Genomic DNA, 21,775 nt, shown 5'->3' on the forward strand with positions numbered 1-21,775 from the left:
GCAAATATAAGGAGAATATTTTTAATTTGTTAATTTATTGTATATTTCCTCATGTATGATTTACACTAGTAAAGCCATCAAACATTTTTTTTCTCTTCTCTCTCTCTCTTTCTTTTTTCAGAATTAACCCCGAAATTTCAGTACGTTAATGCGATGTTTTGGCCAGTATTTTAAATGGTGAGATACAGTTGGCCGTCGGCGACCACACCCACCTTTTAGGTACTGCTCATTTTACCCGCTGATTGGTCTTTGGAAACACCCACTACCGGGTTTAAGGCCGATAGCACCGCCTCTCCTCCGACATCTCGCGCGATGTCATTGGATGCACCCGGGCTAAATTTGCATACGCTACCGGGTTGGTCAAAACGAACGTCCGTCATTAGGCATCTGTACTCACAGCAGTTTACATAGAGCGTGTTGGTATGTCATCGTGGTGCAGAGAGGCAGCGATACGCGGTGAGTAATGCCGGCCTTGTTGCTTGATGTCAGGACGGTTATAGAGAGGATGAAGGCGTACGCGGATTCCCTCTGACTGTGGCATCCTACATTCATTGACTAAAGCCTGCCCATTGTCAACATGGCAGAGCAATGGACCGCAGTGCCCACTTCTAATATGGCGGCGCTGAACCGGGCTAGATCATTGACTGTTATATTCTTAATTGTCAGCAGTTGTCTGATCAGTAGCACTGATGGCAAAGACGCGCCAGAAGAGACTGTCATCATTGGCATCCGGCTCGAGGACACCATCGACGAGGTGTCGTTTATGGACAAAGGCATTCTGCGCGTCAGCGAGCGATCTCGTGTCAAGTTTAGGGTCTATGGGCAAAACATCAACAACGAGACGTGGTCCAAACTCGCCTTCACGGAACACAGAAGCAGCAGCGCACCTGCGGAGAGCCAGAGCCCCGGAGACGCACCTGCCTCGCATCCCTGCGGCATCCGGTCCTCCGATATCATCATCCTTCCTAACGTGGAGGTAAACAGAAAGACATCTGGGGTTATTAAAGTAGACGTGAAGCCTCTGCGAAAAACAGAGAAGAGTAAATTGTATTACCTGTGCATCGCCGCCACTACACCTGGCGCTCAGGACTCGTGGTCCGAGAACACCTGGTTCTATCACGACGGGCATGACACTAAAGTGCTCGTGGTGGAGGAGAAAAAGTTCCTGCTGCCTTTCTGGCTGCAGGTTATTTTTATTGCCATGTTGTTGTGTTTGTCCGGCATGTTCAGCGGGCTGAATCTGGGACTGATGGCACTGGATCCCATGGAGCTCCGGATTGTCCAAAACTGCGGGACTGAGAAGGAGAAGAATTACGCAAAGAAGATCGAGCCAGTCCGAAGCCAAGGAAACTACCTTCTGTGTTCTTTGCTTTTAGGAAATGTCCTGGTCAATACCACTTTGACCATACTGCTCGATGACATCGCAGGATCGGGACTGATCGCTGTGGTGGTGTCCACTATAGGGATCGTTATATTCGGAGAAATCGTGCCACAAGCCATTTGCTCCAGGCATGGGCTCGCTGTGGGAGCAAACACAATATTCCTGACTAAATTTTTTATGATCCTCACTTTCCCTGCGTCCTATCCCGTCAGTAAACTCCTGGACCACGTGCTGGGGCAGGAGATAGGCACTGTGTACAACAGGGAGAAGCTGCTGGAGATGCTCAGGGTGACAGATCCGTATAATGACCTGGTGAAAGAGGAGCTCAACATCATCCAGGGTGCTCTGGAGCTCAGGACTAAAACTGTGGAGGATGTCATGACACCTTTGCGAGACTGCTTCATGATCGCTGGTGATGCCATCCTGGACTTCAACACCATGTCTGAGATCATGGAGAGCGGCTACACGCGCATTCCTGTGTATGAGGGCGAGAGATGTCATATAGTGGACTTGCTGTTTGTCAAGGACCTGGCCTTTGTGGATCCTGATGACTGCACGCCATTGAAAACCATCACCAAGTTCTACAGCCACCCTCTGCATTTTGTCTTCAATGATACAAAGCTGGATGCCATGCTCGAGGAGTTTAAAAAAGGTAAAAAAAAAAATATATATATAAAAAATAAAGATTAAAGGATTAAATAATGCAGCTATATAATAATACAATTATGCTCTAGGAGTTAAAACATTTAAAGTTGTAGGCTATACAATTGTATTGTTTTTTTTTTTTAAAGCTACACCCTTAATTTAACTGTTAAAGAATTCAGCTATAAAACTATGCTCAAGGAGTTTATAAATGTAAGGGGGTGTATATTGTTTAATTTTAAAGCTACATCTTTAATTACATGTTGAATAATTAATGTATATTATTATAAAAGTATGTGTTCTTTTTCATGTGTAAATGTATGTTTCAACAACATTTTCAAACTTTCAGTTACCACTAAAGTTACCACTGCTAGAGCGCTCAGTTACCACTAAAGTTACCACTGCTAGAGCGCTCAGTTACCACTAAAGTTACCACTGCTAGAGCGCTCATATGAGACGGTTTTCAAAAGTTAACCATTATTTATTGGTTTATTACCACTGTTAGTTGTAGGCCTATATTAACATCACATAAAGAAGATATTTGACAAACTGTGCTAGGGCGACAGTTTTCCCCTCTTTTCACCTTTCAAAAATAAATTAATATTAATTAAAACATTTGAAAAGCATGTTCATACATAGTATTAGTATTCCGCAGTATTCTAACTAATGATTTGTTAAGCATTTTATAAAGTGGTAATGTTAGTTAATTTCTTAATGACCGTTATTATGAAGTCTGGCTTTGAGGGTCCCTGGGTCTTTAAAGGGTTTAAGCGCTGCTCTAAAGTAACATAATAAAATCTAACACTTCCAATAGTTCTCTATTTTGTATATGTTCCGCATCAGTAGTCAAGTCAAGTCACCTTCATTTATATAGGCCTAGCGCCTTTTACAATATAGATTGTTTCAAAGCAGCTTTACAGTGATAATAGGAAAACAAAGTAACAGACTGTTTTGGCTTTACAGCAGCTCTAGAATAAAGTTATTTTCCAGCTAAAGTTAGTTTTAATTGATTCACTTCCGTCGCAATGATCATTAGTTATTAACTTAGGGGCCGCTAACACGAAACCGTTCTAACAGAAAACCCTTAATGCGATCCGGCCACTCATTTGCACAATACAGTGCCTAGTGGCTCGAGAACGCAAACCATGAAATAGGTTCTAAGGCACAAGCCTTTATAAATTCTCTTCCGCGTAGCCACGTGAACCGGAATTATCCCGACAACATTTTATCTGTACAGAGGTAAAGGGAAGGAGGCCTTCACAGGTGAGAGACTAGTTGACACTTCAGGACTGCTTTGTCGTCGTGTCCAGGCGCAGGTCCTTAATCAGATATGGATACGGCGGACTGCGGTAAACCTTGGGATAAAAAGAGAGACTAATATTAGCGTAGACGCCATCCTTTTTATGATGTAACAAGTACATCAGGATTTATGGGAAGTGTTCCCCGGTTCCTAATCTATGCATCCTAACATTGAATTAGAAATCTATAATGTGTTATGTGTATGTTAGGTCAAAGAGATGTGTAGAAGTCTAGTCTAGATTTGAACTGACAGTGTGTCTGCTTCCCGGACAATGGTAGGAAGACTGTTCCAAAGTTTTGGTGCTAAATAGAAGAAGGATCTACCGCCAGCAGTCGATTTTGATATTCTAGGTATTATCAACTGGCTGGAATTTTGAGATCGCAATAGACGTGAAGGACTATAATGGGTTAAGAGCTCGCTTAAGTACGGGGTAGCTAAACCATTTAATGCTTTGTAAGTAATCAGCAATATTAAAAAATGTATACGATGTTAAATAGGGAACCAATGCAGTGTTGACAGAACCGGGCTAATATGGTTACTGAACTTTTGATCGATATGACATCTCTTCTTTTACTGCTACAAACTGATAACGGTCAGATAAGTATGATTTAAACCATGCTAATGCAATTCCACTAATGCTAACATCATTTTCAAGTCTATTTAAAAGAATGTTGTGGTCAATGGTATGAAATGCAGCAATAAGATCGAGTAACACTAATAGAGAGATACAACCACGATCGGATGATAAGAGCAAATCCTTTGTAACTCTGATGAGAGCTGTCTCAGTACTATGGTCTAATCCTTCTTGACTGAAAATTCTCGCAGATACCATTACTTTCTACAAAGGAACATAGTTGTGACTGTCTTTTCTAGTATCTTTAACAGAAAAGGTTGATTCGAGATCTGCCTGTAATTTACTAATTCTGTAGGATCAAGTTGCGTTTTTTTAATAATCATAGCGAGCTTAAAAGTTTTTGGTACGTATCCTAATGACAAAGATGAATTATTGATATTACGAAGAGGATCTATGACCTCTGGAAGCATCTATTTCAATAGCTTAGTCGGTATAGGGTTTAACATACATGTTGTCGGTTTAGATGATTTAACAAGTTTAGAAAATTCTTCCTCTCCTATAGCAATGAATGGATAATTTTTTTCCTCAGGGAGACTACAATGCACTGTCTGATGCGATACTGTAGTAGACGGTTGCATAGTTAAATTTTCTCCCTGATATTATCAATCTTGTAAGTAAAGAAGTTCATAAAGTCATTACTGCTGTGCTGCTTGGAAACCTCTGGGGTTGAAGCTTTATTTTTCGTTAATTTAGCCACTGTTTCAAATAAATACCCAGGGTTTCGTTTATTCTTCTAAAAGTATTGAAAAATAAGCAGATCTTGCAGCTTTTAAGGCCTTTCTTTATGCAATCATGCTTTCTTTCCATGAAATGCGAGAAAACTCTGCGAGGAAAAGTTTTGTTGTCTTCCAGTTGCGCTCCATTTTTTCAGTAAGTAGTATTATTATTGGTTGTAATGTAAAATGTTCCTTGAAGATGGTACCTTGTTGATGAGATGATCTGTTCTTTCTGATGTGTGGGATTCAATGAAGACTGTTCAAGAGGAGTTCATTAAACTTCACTGTCAGTGATGTCTCTGACTCCGATATAACATTGATCCCTGGAGTTCATGAAAAGACTGTTGAATGATCAGGCCTAAGCTTTCATTTTACAACATCACAGTCATCCCATAAAGCTGTTTTACGACTGCTGTTCAGGGAATCATTCCTTCAACAGGCACTGAGTAATGATCACACTGGCTTGTGATTTTCACCCATTGCCCTGAGCAATCAGAACATGATGTCTGAACCAGTGAATTATTTTCTGACAGAAATACCAAACAGCAATATGAGTGGGTGAGGTTATTATGGGCCATAATGCTCTGTAGAAGAATGAAGTCGTGACTTACAAAGTTATGTCATGAAAATCTAGATGGCGCAGGCTAATATGGCCTTAACTCAACCTGCTTGCAATCACATCATTCTCTATAGGGCACAGACGATTGGTTCCTGCTGCATCAATAAGCTTGCTGCTTAACCTTTAAATATTTGATTAGCATTTGCGCGCCTTCAGAAACCCTCCACCTTCCCCAGCTCCACCTGTATTGATCTGCTACGGGCAGGGTCCGAAATTAACACCCGCCAAGCGCCAAATGCGGGTACTTGTCCCGTACTTGCTCTGAAGCAGCAGCAATAATAAACAGCAGCAGCATTAAAAGCAGCGGCAGCATAGCAGATCTTTTCCGCCAAGACCAAACATATCACCATTGTCATATCCATTACCATGCCAGAAATGTATTTAAATGCGGAAATGATATTGTTTTAGTTCAAGTGTGTCTTAATAGGGTTAGTCAGTTGTTTCAATGTAAGTGCAAGTATTGATGTAAGTGCTGTTGGATGGTGTCATTTTTAAACATGCTGTCATGCAGTTGTGGACACAGACCATAGTAGGACCGTGGTCTGACATTCCACAAATTGTGGCTGAACAGGAAATAGACTTAAACAGATTTGGGCAACAATTGAGGTATGTGTAGTACAGTGTCAAGCTTGAGTCCATCAACAAAGCCTATCTTAGAAGCCCCCACATCTCCTGTGTAAAGGACTACGTATCACCCAAATAAGCCTTTCTCCCCATTTCTTTGTTGTGACTCGACATACCTTTCAAACTGTATTTACTCAACATTAAAGTAGTGATATGCTGTTATGGTGAAAGCATGATGTCACCTGATGTGTCAAAGGGCAAGTGTCCATTAAGCTGTTGGACTCTGATGGTCTATATCTATGTATTATTTATATCCTTATTTTTGGTTTCCACTTGGGTCTTATGCATCTGTACTGTATTTCTAGGCTAACTATATCTGGCTGTTGTAGCATTTTGTACTCTGATGCGCTTTATTGCTTGATTTCAAGTTGTTGCTTGTTATGTAAACGGCTTTGATTGTGGCTTTTTTCTTGGCTTCTCTAGTCTTATAAAATGACTCTTCTCAGGAATGAGACGTATTTGTATTCAAAATGTTGTGGGGTTGGAATGTGTAATCCTGTAAGCAGGGTCAGGAATTCACAGGGTTAATTGATGCTTATGTTATTGACAATACAATGCGCATTTGGCAGATTTGAACATAAATCGTGTAGTAAACAAGACAAAGCCACTGGTTTCCAGTAAAGGCATTTAAGACTGATGCACTGTTGTTACAGTTACAACTGAGCAGTAAACCGATACAAGAAAAGGTCCATGGGAAGAAAAGATGTTGATTTAATAATATATATTTATATGTATTATATTATGAATATTGTTTGTTAATACTACATTTGGAAAAAATTATATATACTACCAATCCCAATAGGGATCAGTAAGATATTATTATAGAAATTAATAATTCTCAGAAATCATTACGTTGATCAAATAAATGCTGGTCTTTTGAACTTTCTATTCGTCAAATAATCCTGAAAAAAATGTTTCATAGTTGTTTTCCACATTGAAAATAATAAGAAATGTTCATATTAATCAGCATATTAGAATGATTTCTGAAGGATACACTGTTACACTGAATACTTATGTATGTACGCCAAATTAATTATTATAGGCTGTAATGCTCATCTCTGCCCTCAATAGAGTTCAATTTGACCAATTTCAGTCTGATTCTCAGGTAATTATCTGTTAAATGTGCATTTTTGGCTTCAAAAGCCTCCCCAGGTATAGATAAAAGCCAAGGGTATTTTTTAACAGTTTATTTAAAGTGTTTATTAACGTGTTTATGAGCGCTTAAGTGTTCAGTCTGTCAGGAAGCTTAAATATCTTGACATATTGAGGTCTGAGGAGATTATTTGTAATTCATTAAGCAAACGTTGATCAGATTTTGTGTTTGAAATAACTGTGCAAGCACTGTTATTAGATGAGTCATAGGCCTGCCATGGGGGAGAAACACTGGGAGTGGGGGTGAATTTACTCCACTGAAATTTCCATTTCCGGGACTGATGTAAGTCTTTTCCTTGGGAACCTACATTAACAGTCATTGTACTGTTTAAAAAAAGGACTATATAAAAAGGAACATTGCCTTGATAAGTGCCTGTGATATTTGTAAGATGTTCCAGTGAAGCATCACAGACGTGCCACCCACAGTCCCACCAACTATTTATAGGGAAATTCCATTATGGAAAATATCTAAGGAAAAACCTCATTCCATAAATAAGGTGGGAATGTACAAAATGTGTCTGTATGTGTTGTCTAGAAACCATGTGTTCATTTGGAGTCAAGTTATGTTTACTTGATCCAAAAAGTTGAAGCACTCCAATTCATCTTGGAGTTTTATTTGTAAAAAAAAAAAAAAAAAGAAAGTTTTTTTGATCGACAGTCATGTCTCTCAAGCTCAGAAAGCTAGTGTATTAATTTCTCACGCAAGAGGTCATATTCTTATGCCTTGAGAAATTGACGCTATGGTACAATTGTCTCAGCATTTAGAGTGATTTCTAAAGGATCTTCATGTGACTCTGAAGACTGGAATAATGATGCTGAAAACAAGCTTTGTCATCACAGGAATAAAATGCATTTTAAAAATATATTCGAATAGAAACAGTTATTCATTTCACCAATATAGGGTTTTTACTGTATTTTTGATCAAATAGATGTTGCCTTTTTCAAAAACAAAAACTTACTGATGCCAAACTTGGAATGTCATTTTGTCAGCATAACTGCACCATTCAGAGCTCATAAAAACTAGACCGGTGAAAGAACATTGTTATTTGAATACACTTCTCAAAATGCTCCAAATTAAATAGCCAGATTTTCTATTATTTGCTGTTAAAGCCTTTGTGACACTGTGTGGGTATTTCTTGGAAGCTCAAAACAATCTCTTCTCTAGATTCTTTGGATATAAGACCTACTTGTGTTCTCAGTTTGGCTAAAACGGTACTGACTTGATGAAAGATCATTTATTGTGTCTTAAATGGTTCATGTGTTGAGAAGTGACTGTCTAAAACTCTCCTAAGATCAGATAGATCAGGGGTGAGAGATGTGGGCGGCCTCTGAAAACCAACTCAGTTTAGACTGTACCAAAGAGGTGCTGTTAAACAGTTTGTTTACAAAATAATCTTATTTCCCTGCTGTTTTAAAAGTCATGCTGGTTTTAAATGCAAATAAGCCTATATTTCCTCAGGCAAGTGTTGGTGCACCGCTTACTGATTCCAACAGGCATGAAACAGGCCCGAACAAGATCGGACCAAGATCGGTCAGTCATTAACTCGGGTCTGGCCACCCAATAGTTTTTAAAGAAACCTCTTTTCTCTCTCTCTTTTTTTTTTCTTTTTTTTTTTTTTCTTCTGGTACGTATATAGTGGTATTTATGGAAAAGTTTTATGCAGACACCCTACATAATGGATTGCTAGACTGTCACGCTGGTGAGAGCATCGCCCAAGTGGAATGGAAACTTCATTTCAGATCTAATATTAGCTCCGGCTCTGGAAAATTCCTTTTAAATGATCACTAGCTGAGAAACAGGAAAATAATTTTCTTTAACATTTTGGTTGACAGTGCTGGGCAGGAATTTTTTAAGCAGCTTATCGAGGAGGTCCTGGGAAAACAGATGTGGAACCATGAGAGATTTGCTAAGAAAACGCGACGGATCATTGTCTGACTCCAAGAACTTCTTGTTTGAATAGTCACAACTGTCAAATAATAACTCTCATAGATTTTGGTGCACGCGTGACATATTTTAATCATAAACCAACAGAACTGAGATTCTATGATGCATTTATGGTTGTAGAGGGTTCAGAAGGACCACCATGTTTGATATGATCTGAAATGAGAGATACCTCGGCTCATATCCTCAACTGTATATTGTTTTTGCGCTGGCAGGTAAATCCCATCTGGCCATTGTCCAAAGAGTGAATAATGAAGGAGAGGGTGACCCATTCTATGAAGTTCAGGGCATCGTCACGCTAGAGGACGTCATTGAGGAAATTATCAAATCTGAGATTCTTGACGAGACAGACTTATACAGTGAGTAACATTTACATTTACAAACCAAGCAAACATTTGTATTTATGTTATGTTTATTCTATTTATTCAATCCCAATATGCTGGACTCCAATTACGTATTTCAAAAAAACATTTAAAGTGCAATTCATACATAAAATTACTTGAATGCACCTTTTTCTTGATAAATACACAAGTGCACAAGTGTTTTAAACTAGACATTTAAAAAGATTTTTCCTTTCTTGTATGTCATAGACCGAAAGTCTCTTTAAGACTAGTCATTTCACTTGGCGGCCATCTTTGAAACGCCTCTCGGGCAGCATTTTCGGTCAAGTGCAGCTCCTATCTCTTTAAATGGGGAAACATCAAATTTTTCAAAACTGTTCGCCAAGCTTATGAGACAGTTGTTGTCATATTTCAAATATGAAATTTAATCATAAGTTTAGTTTCTAAACGCTTGAATCATGATAAAAAAAATGCATTTTTCAGGCTGGACCAAGCTAATGCGCAGTCCTGAACTCGTGTCTAAGAACACTGACTGTTTCCTTTAACAGCAGTAACAGTGAATGACTACGTTTACATGCTGTTAAAATTCGGGTTATGGTCGGGTTAAGGTCACTATTCGGGTTTCTGAAACATTCGGGATAACCCGTTTACATGCGTGAGCAGAGAGAGTTACTCCTGTATACATGGAATGTGTAATCAGTCGACAATATCCCGATGTAAACGGCGACGCACGGTTAGCGTCTGGACGTACGGACAACATTAAGACGCAATGCGTCATTTCCGATTCTTTTTCCTGTATCCAAAGACAACAACAACAACAGCAGCAGCAGGTGGGTAATGAATAGTTTGGGGCAGATAGCGATAGTCTTTGTTTGCGCTTTGGCGCTGGTACTGATCCACCAGCAGCACTTGACACTACTGTGCCTCGTGGTCTTTATTAATAGAAGGAGAGAAATTGAGCAAGAGATGGGAAATGTAGCTGGAGCTGTGCCACACATATAAAGAAATTGGTCTCCTCCTCGCTCCAGAAGTGCGGTGCTGTGCTGCGTCTCGCCATGTTAACCTCGACTTGTTTACTTCCGCTATACTGCACGCGGGGGTTTTTTATGCGCCGTCTCTACTCAAAAGACCAAGATTCCTTGCGAATAGAACATGCGCAGAACACACATTTTGATGGGGATATGCCGAAACGCGTTTACAAGACCAAATATTCGGGTTAGAAAAGGGGTACCCCAGGTATAATATCCCGGTTTTTAAAAACCGGGATATGAGCATATCCGGGTTTTTGCCGGTGTTTACATGGCCGTGCGCGACCGGGTTATTGCTAAAATCCCGGTTTTGAACGGGTTATTGGCTGCATGTAAACGTAGTCTAAGCGATTGGCTCCTTTACTTAAGGCGGGACATATGCATGTTTCACTTTCTCCCATTCATAGTAATACAAATACACCACCTTTGTATATCTAAAGTCTTTGATTGACCCCTATGCATATTATCATTACATCCGCATCCTGGTCATTGAAACCCATAACCTTGGTGTTACTGGTGCTATGTAAATTCTATCAAATCTAAACCTCTAACCATGTCCTTCTGTTATTCCCAATGAAAGCTGACAACAAGACGAAAAAGAAGATAGCTCATAGGGAGAAGAAACAGGATTTCTCCGCTTTCAAACCCACAGATAACGAGTTGAGGGTGAAAATATCTCCGCAGCTTCTTTTGGCCACACTGCGTTTCCTGGCAACTGGTACTGATGTCCAGCATGTAACTACATGTGTCTCTGCATTCATAATCATAAAAATAATAATACAAATAAATCACAAACTCTTAAGGTGTTGTCAAACCTTGTTTTTTTTCTTCTCCTCCAGAGGTGGAGTCCTTTAGTGCAGCTCAAATGTCAGAGAAAATCCTCCTGCGCTTGCTGAAACATCCTAACGTCATCCTGGAGCTCAAATATGATGACAAGAACAAGAAAATGTCAGAGCACTACCTCTTTCACCGCAACAAGCCTGTGGACTACTTCATCCTCATCCTGCAGGTCAGAACATCCTCAGCTGTATCTCAATGTTATGAGTTCGGATTGAGCGATAGGTCACAACCTTTGCAAACCTTGTCTACTAAAGCCCCTGATAAACTCACAGCAAAATTCTGTTTCGTTCTTCGCTTTTAATGAAAATACATACGTTGACAGGCAGGTAGGACATCGTACCATTGCATTTGAACTGAATGCAATGATTGGACGAACATTTTATGGTCCTATGCCTTCCACAGATGATATATATAGCATACTGCTAGCATAACAAAAAATGTTTCTGGAACAAAGCGCCTACCCTGCCTTTAAAGGGCATATTGCAGGTTTTTTTTTTTTTTCAGAATTAATATATAACCTTGTATGAAAATACCATATGAAGAGTAAATGCATGATTAAAAATTGTTTTGCCAGACATAAGGGCACAAATTTAGTAGAAAACGTGACAGTTTCCTTGACCGTGTTGAAAAAGCGCTTTTTTTTCACCACCGCGTCATATTACGTCAGAATGGGGAGTTGTTTGCCGGGCGCTGCGTTCGCTCAGTGCAGAATAGGCTGGTATTATGTTGAAGCGGTCGTGATTCAGTGTGTTTTCGGTGGTTATTGTATTTCAATTAATAATTATCGTGATAAATGACTGTGAATTATGGCCTGTCAGGACATCGAGTCCACAGGTTTCCGAACAAGAAAAAGGATGGTGCTTTCTTCCGTGTTTGTGTGCGTTTTGTGCAGGGTAAGAGACGGCCTTCGCTTCTGCGTCTGCTTTGAAAAACGCGGTAGTGTGTAGCGTTCACTATAGACTGCATGATTATAATCCCGGCGATATGATGAGTTAACGTTACGTTATATGATGACGGCGATATGTGCAAATTGTCCCGGCTCCTTCATCGGGTCGCCCGGTCCGCCGTCAGCATGTGGGTCGGCCACCGGAGGGAAACATGACGCTCACGGATCCGTCAGAGATCACTTATTGTACATTTGTTTTACAAAATGTGCCTTGTCTTAATTTAATTCATTAACGTATCCTCCATAAACTTGTAATGTCTTGCAAGTCTGCAGCCGACACTTATTATTATTATAATATAATATAATGTTCATTTTCAATCTGTACTCCGAATTTTAATGTTTGTGTTGGCTGTTTCTACATATAAAAATTTTATACAGTAAGAAAGTTGTGATTGTGATTATTTTTTTATTCATTATCACCAAATGGGGCCATTCAAAGCCTTTATAATGTCCCTCTTTCTCTGGAAACTGTCTCCTAATGGCTGACATACACGTGCAGGTAAGGGTCTAAATACTAGCTTTGCTATTGCCTGACACATAATTACAATATTGTGATCTGAGCATAGTGTTATACATATCGTCGGCTAACGTGAATACATATAAGCTAACACTGTTCTCTCATCGAGACCCGACTCCTGCCCTGTTCTCCTCACACCACAGCTCAATGCGTCTCCTCTGACCGTTGTTCTGTCTAATCCTGACCTGTCTAGAGTCTCTTGGCTTCATATCAGGCACATAATTATATGGCTGAGGTCTGTCATACGAGTAAACATTTAGGCTACAATTTCCTCAGCGTCCGAACTGTCATTGCGATCCATTGCTTTCCTATTGTTTACTTTGACCGCGCTCCCCCATGCTACGTCAGTTCCGGTTTGGCGGTTTTCAAATGCGGAAGTAAAATTTTCTCACAAAAACGACTCCAGAAGCCTAAATAGCGTTTTATAAGTATATGTTTATATTTAAATCTAGTTCCTACATTATTGTTCTATACATTGGCGCACTGGGTACTCTAACCTGCAATATGCCCTTTAAGAATCTCATTTTGACCCAAATTCTCGGCAACAACGTACACGTCATTTAGCCAATCAATGACAACCTTTCTGAAAAAAAACCTTACTTAAAACAACTTACTTAATTGATTCAGTACTGAAAATTAACTAAAATAGTTTAAATCTATTTACATTCAACCACTTTTCAAAAACCTGTATCTCTGTTGGCCCACAGGGGAAGGTGGAAGTTGAGGCTGGAAAGGAGGGGATGAAGTTTGAAGCTGGTGCCTTCTCGTATTATGGAGTGCTGGCTCTAACGTCCTCACCAGGTATGAACAATGCATAGTCTCACCTATTGCACATACCTCGCTAGATGTCAGGGTTTTGATGAAAATGTATGATCTTTGGTCATGAAAGAAAGAGAATGTCAACTCTGAAGTTTTTACACACTTTTGTATGGCTGATATCTTTATTTCCAACTCTTTCTACCAAATCATGCATGGTTTTCTTTTCTATCATATTCATTATTTGATTTATTTGAGCATGAGGAATACTCTCTTGAATCAATCACACTATGCAAATGCACACTATGCAAATGATAACTCATTTGATTCTTGGTGGATTTCTGTGTAAATCATGTTTTCCTCCTCATGATTTCCTTTTGTCATTTCCTCCTCCTCTCTTTTCTTTCTCTTCTTCTCCAGTTCCTCTCTCCTTGTCTCGAACCTTTGTGGTGAGCAGGGCAGAATCACTGGCAGGATCTCCAGGTACTACACTCGTTTCTTCACAGTTTTACTCCTTCCTCTGAATAATCTTTTCACATCAGAATCTGAATATTTGAATGGTGCATCATGAGTTTTCTCTGTCCAGGGTCCTCATTTTCTTTTACAGAAAAAAGTAAATGTTAATGGTCTGATCATCATAATGGGAGCCAATAAGCAAATTACACAATGTTTATGTTTATTCCCAATTTATTGTTGATGAATCTTTCTTTTATTCATCCAAAAGATGGATCAATTGAAATCTTTTTGCAAAATTGCAAATATCAAAACTGTTTTACAAACGGCTTTTGTTCACTTTATCTATTTACACTGCTATTCAAAGTTTTTAAAATGAATTAATACTTGTATTCAGTAAAGATGCATTAAATGAATCAAGGGAACTTAAAGACATGTTGAATGTCACAAAAATAAATGTTTTTTCTATTCATCAAAGAATCCTGAAAAAAGTATCATTGATTCCACATACATTTTAAGTAGCTCAACTTGATAAATTGGTAATAATAATACATTATTATTGAGCACAAAATCAGCCTATAAGAAGAATTTCTGAAGGATCATGTGACACTGAAGATGGCTGCTGAAAATTCAGCTTTACCGTCATATGAATAATTAACATTTTAAAATATATTTAAATTGAAAACCGTTGTTTTAAAATATAATAATATTTCACAATATTACTGTTTTACTTCTTTCAAAAACATTTAAAATAATATTTCTGACCCCAAACTTTTGAATGGTTGTGTACATGCTATCTATTTGTTCACTAATTTTCATATTTCGCAAATTGGTCATGTATATTTTTCTAAATATGAAAGAAATCCACACAGTTAGACATCTGACCCTGGGATTATATACATTCCAGTGAAATGACTGTTGTACTGCTTCCCCACAGACACCCTTTGAACTTTTTCTTTAAGAAGTGGAGAACCTAATCTTATTTTGATTAAAAACTCTAAATTACATGTGAATTAAGCAGATGTTCTAATCCCAATTGTCACTTTCTGACCAAGTTTAAAAATGTGCAAACATGCAGTGGATTATAACCATTGTTTTATCAGCAGAACAAAATGTAGTAATAAAAAACTGCTCACAACTATGTTCCAGTTTTTAGAAAGAAATGGTATCGCCAAGGATTTTCAGTCAGGATTAGACCATAGTACTGAGACAGCTCTCATCAGAGTCACAAATAATTTGCTCTTATCATCCGATCGTGGTTGTATCTCTCTATTAGTGTTACTCGATGATCTTATTGCTGCATTTGATACCATCGACCACAACATTCTTTTAAATAGACTTGAAAATTATGTTAGCATTAGTGGAATTGCATTAGCATGGTTTAAATCATACTTATCTGACCGTTATCAGTTTGTAGTAGTAAATGAAGAGATGTCTTATCGATCAAAAGTTCAGTATGGCATACCACAGGCTCAGTACTAGGACCGTTGCTGTTCACTCTGTACATGCTACCCTTGGGAGATATCATTAGGAAGCATGGCATTAGTTTTCACTGTTATGTTGATGATACTCAGCTCTATATTTCTTCACGCCCTGATGAAACTTACCAATTCACAAAATTAACAGAATGCATAGCTGATATAAAAAACTGGATGACTAGTAATTTCCTACTACTTAATTCTGAAAAAAACTGAGATTCTAATTATTGGACAAAAAACTTCCTCACATACTAACCTAGAATACTGTCTAACACTTGATGGCTGCTCTGTCAAGTCTGCGTCGTCGGTTAGGATCCTGGGTGTGCTCTTTGATACCAATCTTTCATTTTTAAGTCACGTGTCTAGTATCTGTCAAACCGCATTTTTCCATGTTAAAAATATATCTAAATTACGCCATATGCTCTCAATGACAAATGCGGAACAGTTAATTTGTGCGTTCATGACATCAAGGCTAGATTATTGTAATGCTATTATGGGTGGTTGCCCTGCACGCTTAATAAACAAACTACAGCTGGTTCAAAACGCAGCAGCTCAACTCTTACCAGAACCAGGAAGTATAACCATATTAGCCCGGTTCTGTCAACACTGCATTGGCTCCCTATTTAACATTGTATACATTTTTAAATATTGCTGATTACTTACAAAGCACTTAATGGTTTAGCTACCCAGTACTTGAGCGAGCTCTTAATGCATTATAGTCCTTCACGTCTATTGCGATCTCAAAATTCTGGCCAGTTGATAATACCTAGAATATCAAAATCGACTGCTGGCGGTAGATCCTTTTCCTATTTAGCACCAAAACTTTGGAACAACCTTCCTAACATCGTCCAGGAAGCTCTGATCGTATTAAGGGTTTTCTGTTAGAACGGTATTGTGTTAGCAGCCCCTAAGTTAATAACTATTGACCTTTGCAACGGAGGTGAATCAATCAAAACTAACTTTAGCTGGGCAATAACTTTATTCTAGAGCTGCTGTAAAGCCAAAACAATCTGTTACTGTAATTTCCTATTATCACTGTAAAGCTGCTTTGAAACAATCTATATTGTTTTAACCTTTATTAAAAAGGTGACTTGACTTGCTAGAAGCCACTGGCTAATGGTTGTTGTGCCTTATTTATGTGGATTTATTAGGCTACAAAAGCAAATCCTCACTGGGTTTCTAGCAGAGAAAGATCAAAGTCACATGAAATGGCCGCTACATTGTAAATTTGGATTGTAAATAAATGAAGCTCAACTTTTGTGTCTAAACACACAAAAGCATTCCACAGCATGAGAAGAGACAGGGCTTCCAAAATGAATGAAACATCAGACAAGCATCTTTTCTTTGGTTTGTTTACATCACAGCAGCTGACCACTGACCTGCATGTCACCCTTTATTTGCTATACAGAAAATAAGTCACCTCCACGACCGTTCGGACTCAACCACTCAGACTCCCTGAACAGGAGTGACCGGATGGAGGCGGTCACTCCCACACTGGGCAGCAGTAACAACCAGCTCAACTCCTTCCTGCAGGTCTATGTGCCGGACTACACCGTGAGAGCCGCCTCTGACCTGCTTTACATCAAGGTTTGAATGCTGCTGAGAATTTATATTGCTCTTCTGAATCTCAACTCAGACTAGTTTATTTGGATTGCATAGAATTGCAACCCTTCTAGATCCTCAACTGAAGTTTGAGACACTTTGTGCCTCGTAAATATCTGTCTAAACACAGTCATGTATTTTTATGCCAAAAACTGACAGTCGTATTAAATTCATTTTTAGCATAAGCTTGTATCCAAAGCCAGGGCCGTCATGCAGCTTGAATGTTAGTCCAGTGGTACTTTTGTTGTTTAGTGCAGAGGATTTTAAACTTTTATTTATTTATCCAAGGACCCTCAAATATGATATACCCCACTTTCTATAATATAAAGACAACTATATTTTAGACTTTTTAGACTTTTTTTAAACATTTGCTATGTATATTGTAATTACATTAGAGCAGGATTTCCCAAATTGGGGTTCTCAAACCCCACCAAAATAAAACAAAACAAAATTAAATAAAAATGCCATGTGACCATTAACCGACACCAGAGAACCAGTAAAAGCATGCAAATTAGTTATTAAATTCTTAAAATATTAATGTAAAAACCTTTTACATCAGAGGGGTTCAGCTGATAAAACAGGTTTGGATATCCCTGTACTACACTGAGCATAGAATATTATATATATTTAATAACAATATTGAATTATTTTTAAAAACTAGAGCTGTCAATAGAATACGGCTTAGTTAAAAAACAAAAAAAACATTTGAAATCCACTTGGCTCTGAAAATCTCAGTTTGAATTAGCATGACGCTTCCATTCAAAGCAACTTTGAATATTTTTTTTTTATAATTACAGATATTAGCAGTGCTACATCACAAAATGTCCAAAATAGGCCAGGATAATTATAGCTCATTCATTCTTGTTCCCCTTCTCTCAGGTGACCCGCCAGCAATATCAGAACGCCCTGATGGCGTCTCGCATGGACAAGACACCTCAGTCCACGGACAGCGAGTTCACCAAGATCGAGTTGACCTTCACAGAGCATCAGGATGGACAACTGGATGAGTCGGCCACTCTTTTGACCACCAACGCACACAGACCCAACCACACTGCCCACAACGACGGGGCTATTTAACCACCCTCAGCGGAGAGAGATGGCGAAAGAGCGCTCGGCTCCATTAGAGAGGCCTTCTCGTACACTGGGCAGCTTCCATTTGACATAACTCGTATCACGGTCGATTTCAAAGGGGACCGTACGCAAAGACTACAATGTGAAGGGCCGCATATCCCACAATGCATGCACTAATGACCTTAACACTTTTTGTAGGCAGCGGATCAGTCAGGGACCACAAAATCATTCTCGCTCGAGGACGCGCACACTTGAAATACACAGTCACGCATTTTCACTTAGGAGCAAGGTGACGACCCACACCACACCTCGACCAGACACGATACTAGAAGGACAAAGACATAATGGTGCCTTTAGACAGCGCTCGGTTACTGTCAACAAAGGAGATCTAGAGGCCCCCGAGGGCCCTGGCGACACGGAGCTCTCCCAAATCTTCCATTCAACCCAGGAAGCCCGAGTAGATGCAACCACAGGTGAGATATCGGCGACCAGGAGGCTTGGAAACACTCGATGGAGATCAATAACACTAAGCCTTTCGAGAAAATCCAGGATAGGTCTCAGCCTGTCAGAGCAGAACTGAGAGGCCTCACGACCAAAGACATTTGGCAAGGACGGCAAATAATGGGAAAAATAACTTCAAGAGAATTTGTTACAAAACAGCAGCCTCGGATATGACGCGCATTAGCAGGAAAAACAGTATTTGCCTGGACTGTGCCAAATAACACCAACGATTTCAGTGATTTCTTCTGCCCAGGTTAATCCACGTCACGTACAGATGTGCTTTGTACAGCATTCGCAGTACAAATAAATCAGATGTGTTTACATAGGAGGGCCTTTTTCATCTATATATGTATATATAGAGAGAGGGAGAGAGAGAGATTTTTTTTTTTTTTTTTTACGTCAATCCTGATTGCGCTGAGGTACAGCGTCACCTATTTTAAGGTGAATAGATTGTCTCATGACTGGTTCCATTTTTATGTACGTCGGACCACTCTTTATTAACGATACGTTTTTGATTTTCATTGCTTTTGTTGTAATCATGTAACTTCATTTTTAAAAGAAACATTTTGTACGTCACAACTACCTTTCTTCAGATAGTTTCTAGCTGCATTTAGGACCTAAAAAAACATGTAAAGGACTTTCAGGAACTTACAGTGTAACTTATATTTGTCTTCAGATTCAGATTGCTCTTTTATCTTACTTCTTTTTTTAGAGAAAAAGCTATTCATGTAGGACTCTAAATGGGATTGTTAAAGAGGTATCCATTTTAAAACAGATGAAAAAGGAAAAATAATTCAGCATTAATGTATTTATTTTTGTTTTATTATGACAAGATTACACTAACTCTTGATACATAGGGGAACGATTCTCTGGATGATGTTTTTATCCGCTATTTTTTATTATTTTTATTATTATCAGAACCTCCTGAGACGCTTCTGTCAGAAGCGTAAAGCCGCTGGATATCAGGACATTCATGTCTGAAGTGTTTTATGTAGCAACCTCTCAGTGCAATAGTGCAACAGCTATGCAGGGACAATCATGACCAATTAATGAGCTCACAGGTAGGACAAAATAACCAAAAGTAAACTAGCAGAATTTAATATGAGGCTGAGAGGTAGAATAAGTAACATAACTACTGTTGAGATGTAAAATAGGGATTGTTAAGCGCTAACAATGGCTTCAGTCCTGTTCTTCATCGACCACTTATTCCAGTTTTTTCACACTGTTAAAGAGGAACGTCCTTTCATTTCACTTAAAGCATTTGGTGATGTCCTACAGGTCAGATCAGTGTTTTCACATCAGATCGCCTGCCTTAGAAAAGAGGAAATGTCTTTAAAAACTGTGGTGCTCTAACATGCCGTTTGAGTCTGTCATACACTGCTGCTATTTTCAATCTTGAATGTGTATAGAGATATTGTACAGTCATAAATCAGAGTACTATTGTATGCTTACATACTATAAACCAGAAAATGCTATATCAGATTTAAATATACATATTATATATATATATAATGCAGATGGAAATTGCTATAATAAAACTGTTTGACAACTTTATGCCTACCTGCCTGCATTTTTATTTTTTAAAGGCTAGATTGTGGCAGATGTAACTCTGATGTGTATAAAATATAATGCAATTTAGTGATGGCAAATAAAACAGCCTCACAATTGCTGCAAATCTACTTTTTACACAATACTTACTCTAAATAGTATTGTCTAAAACATTTTAAAACAGAATTTTTTTTTGTTGTCCTGAATGTTAATCGGCCAAGCAGACTAAGTTAACATCAAGTTAACATGATGTCTTGAAATTTTGTGACATTCTAATTTGGGGTCATGAAAAATAAATCGACACAGATTTGCACACAAAATTTCTAGTATGATTATGATGTTGGTGGGTCAATTTGACCCAAATATTTGGGGGATGCACCGATATGAACATTTTGGCTGATAATAATTATTTAGGTTTGAAAGGTGATAACCGATACCTTCTGCTGCACATGTAGTACTTAATTGTATTTTCCTATGATTCCACTCATATTTCAGACGATTCAAAACCATCATGGCGAACAGAAGGGAGGAAATAATCCATTATTTATCAGCTTTAATATATCAGCCCAATTTTCCTATCGGGACAATAACAATAATATTAAAAATGAACTTATATCGGCTGATACCGATATGGTGGCCGATATATTGTGCATCCCTAACATTTGATTGTTAAAGGCAGCTGCACATGTTTGAGATAAAAAAATATATTTTTTATTTATTTTGTTATATCAACTTCTCAACTACCCTGAGAGTACGTTTGGCACACTTTTATCCCCAAAAAAATTATAGGGCCAGGTTTACTAACAGCTTGTGACAGAGCAAACCCTCTTTTAGCGTTAAAAAAACAGTCAGGATTTACTGAAAATCATGTGAAAAATTTGTGCTGAAGAGGCGTGGACAGTTATTTTTGCTGACCTTATTTCATATATGCATTTGTAGGAGTTTTCCTATCAAAAGCAAAATGTATGAAACGAGTATTTAAATGAATCATGCAAGGGGATTTACTAAGGTTTGCTCTAGTCAATTTACTGGTATTTGTGTTCTCGCTCTAATTTGCCCTGTTTAGTAAATCTGGCCCATTACCTGCATTGTAGGTGTACATTTATAAAATGACAGGTAACATTTATTTATGACCCCCCCAAAAAAACAATACACATATTTTGAGCATAATATGGGTTTAGTGAAGACAAATTTTCCATGTTGTTTTTTGAAGGTGCAAAATACAGATATTGCTGAATGACCACCAGGCTCCGGCTGTAGAGCCCGTGCAGCAGGGCAACTAGGTGACCGTGAGACGCTGTAGTCACGGGACAAAACGCCACTCTTCCGTTACGATAACAACATTAAAGAGGTTCTCTCCACTCAGTGAAGCACCCACTGAGAATCCTGTTGAAAGTGCACTGTAGTTATTGCCGATTCTATTACACGGAACATGAAAATAGAGCCACCAGCCACCATAGTCCCATGTTTGCCGGGAGCCAGAGCGCCTGACATCAAAGCAAATTTAAAAGTGCTGGCTAATGTTAATCTTAAATTCTCTAAGATTATTATTCACGTTGGCACTAATGATGTTCGATCTTACCAGCCGGAGATCACTAAAATTAACATCAAAGAGGTGTGTGAACTTGCAAGTACGATGTTAGGCACTGTAATTTGCTCTGGCCCCCTTCCTGTTCGAAGGAGT

The 21,775-nt window shown here is 38.7% G+C and overlaps 1 protein-coding gene across 2 annotated transcripts; it reads left to right on the forward strand.

Annotated features, from left to right (window-relative positions):
• Nucleotides 1–448: 448 nt before the first annotated feature.
• Nucleotides 449–20,095, forward strand: cnnm2a (cyclin and CBS domain divalent metal cation transport mediator 2a). 2 transcript variants are annotated; one of them, XM_079636380.1, is made up of 8 exons: nucleotides 449–2,033; nucleotides 9,226–9,369; nucleotides 10,960–11,097; nucleotides 11,219–11,388; nucleotides 13,390–13,483; nucleotides 13,859–13,921; nucleotides 16,778–16,956; nucleotides 17,851–20,095. In XM_079636380.1, the coding sequence occupies exons 1-8, from the start codon at nucleotides 578–580 to the stop codon at nucleotides 18,046–18,048; spliced, it is 2,442 nt and encodes an 813-aa protein (XP_079492506.1). In that variant the 5' UTR covers nucleotides 449–577; the 3' UTR covers nucleotides 18,049–20,095. The 2 variants fall into 2 exon arrangements, with proteins under 2 accessions (XP_079492506.1, XP_079492507.1); XM_079636381.1 differs by lacking the exon at nucleotides 13,859–13,921.
• Nucleotides 20,096–21,775: the final 1,680 nt, after the last annotated feature.

The sequence above is a fragment of the Phoxinus phoxinus genome (assembly GCF_949152265.1).
Source record: "Phoxinus phoxinus genome assembly, chromosome: 14".
NCBI lineage: Eukaryota > Metazoa > Chordata > Actinopteri > Cypriniformes > Leuciscidae > Phoxinus > Phoxinus phoxinus.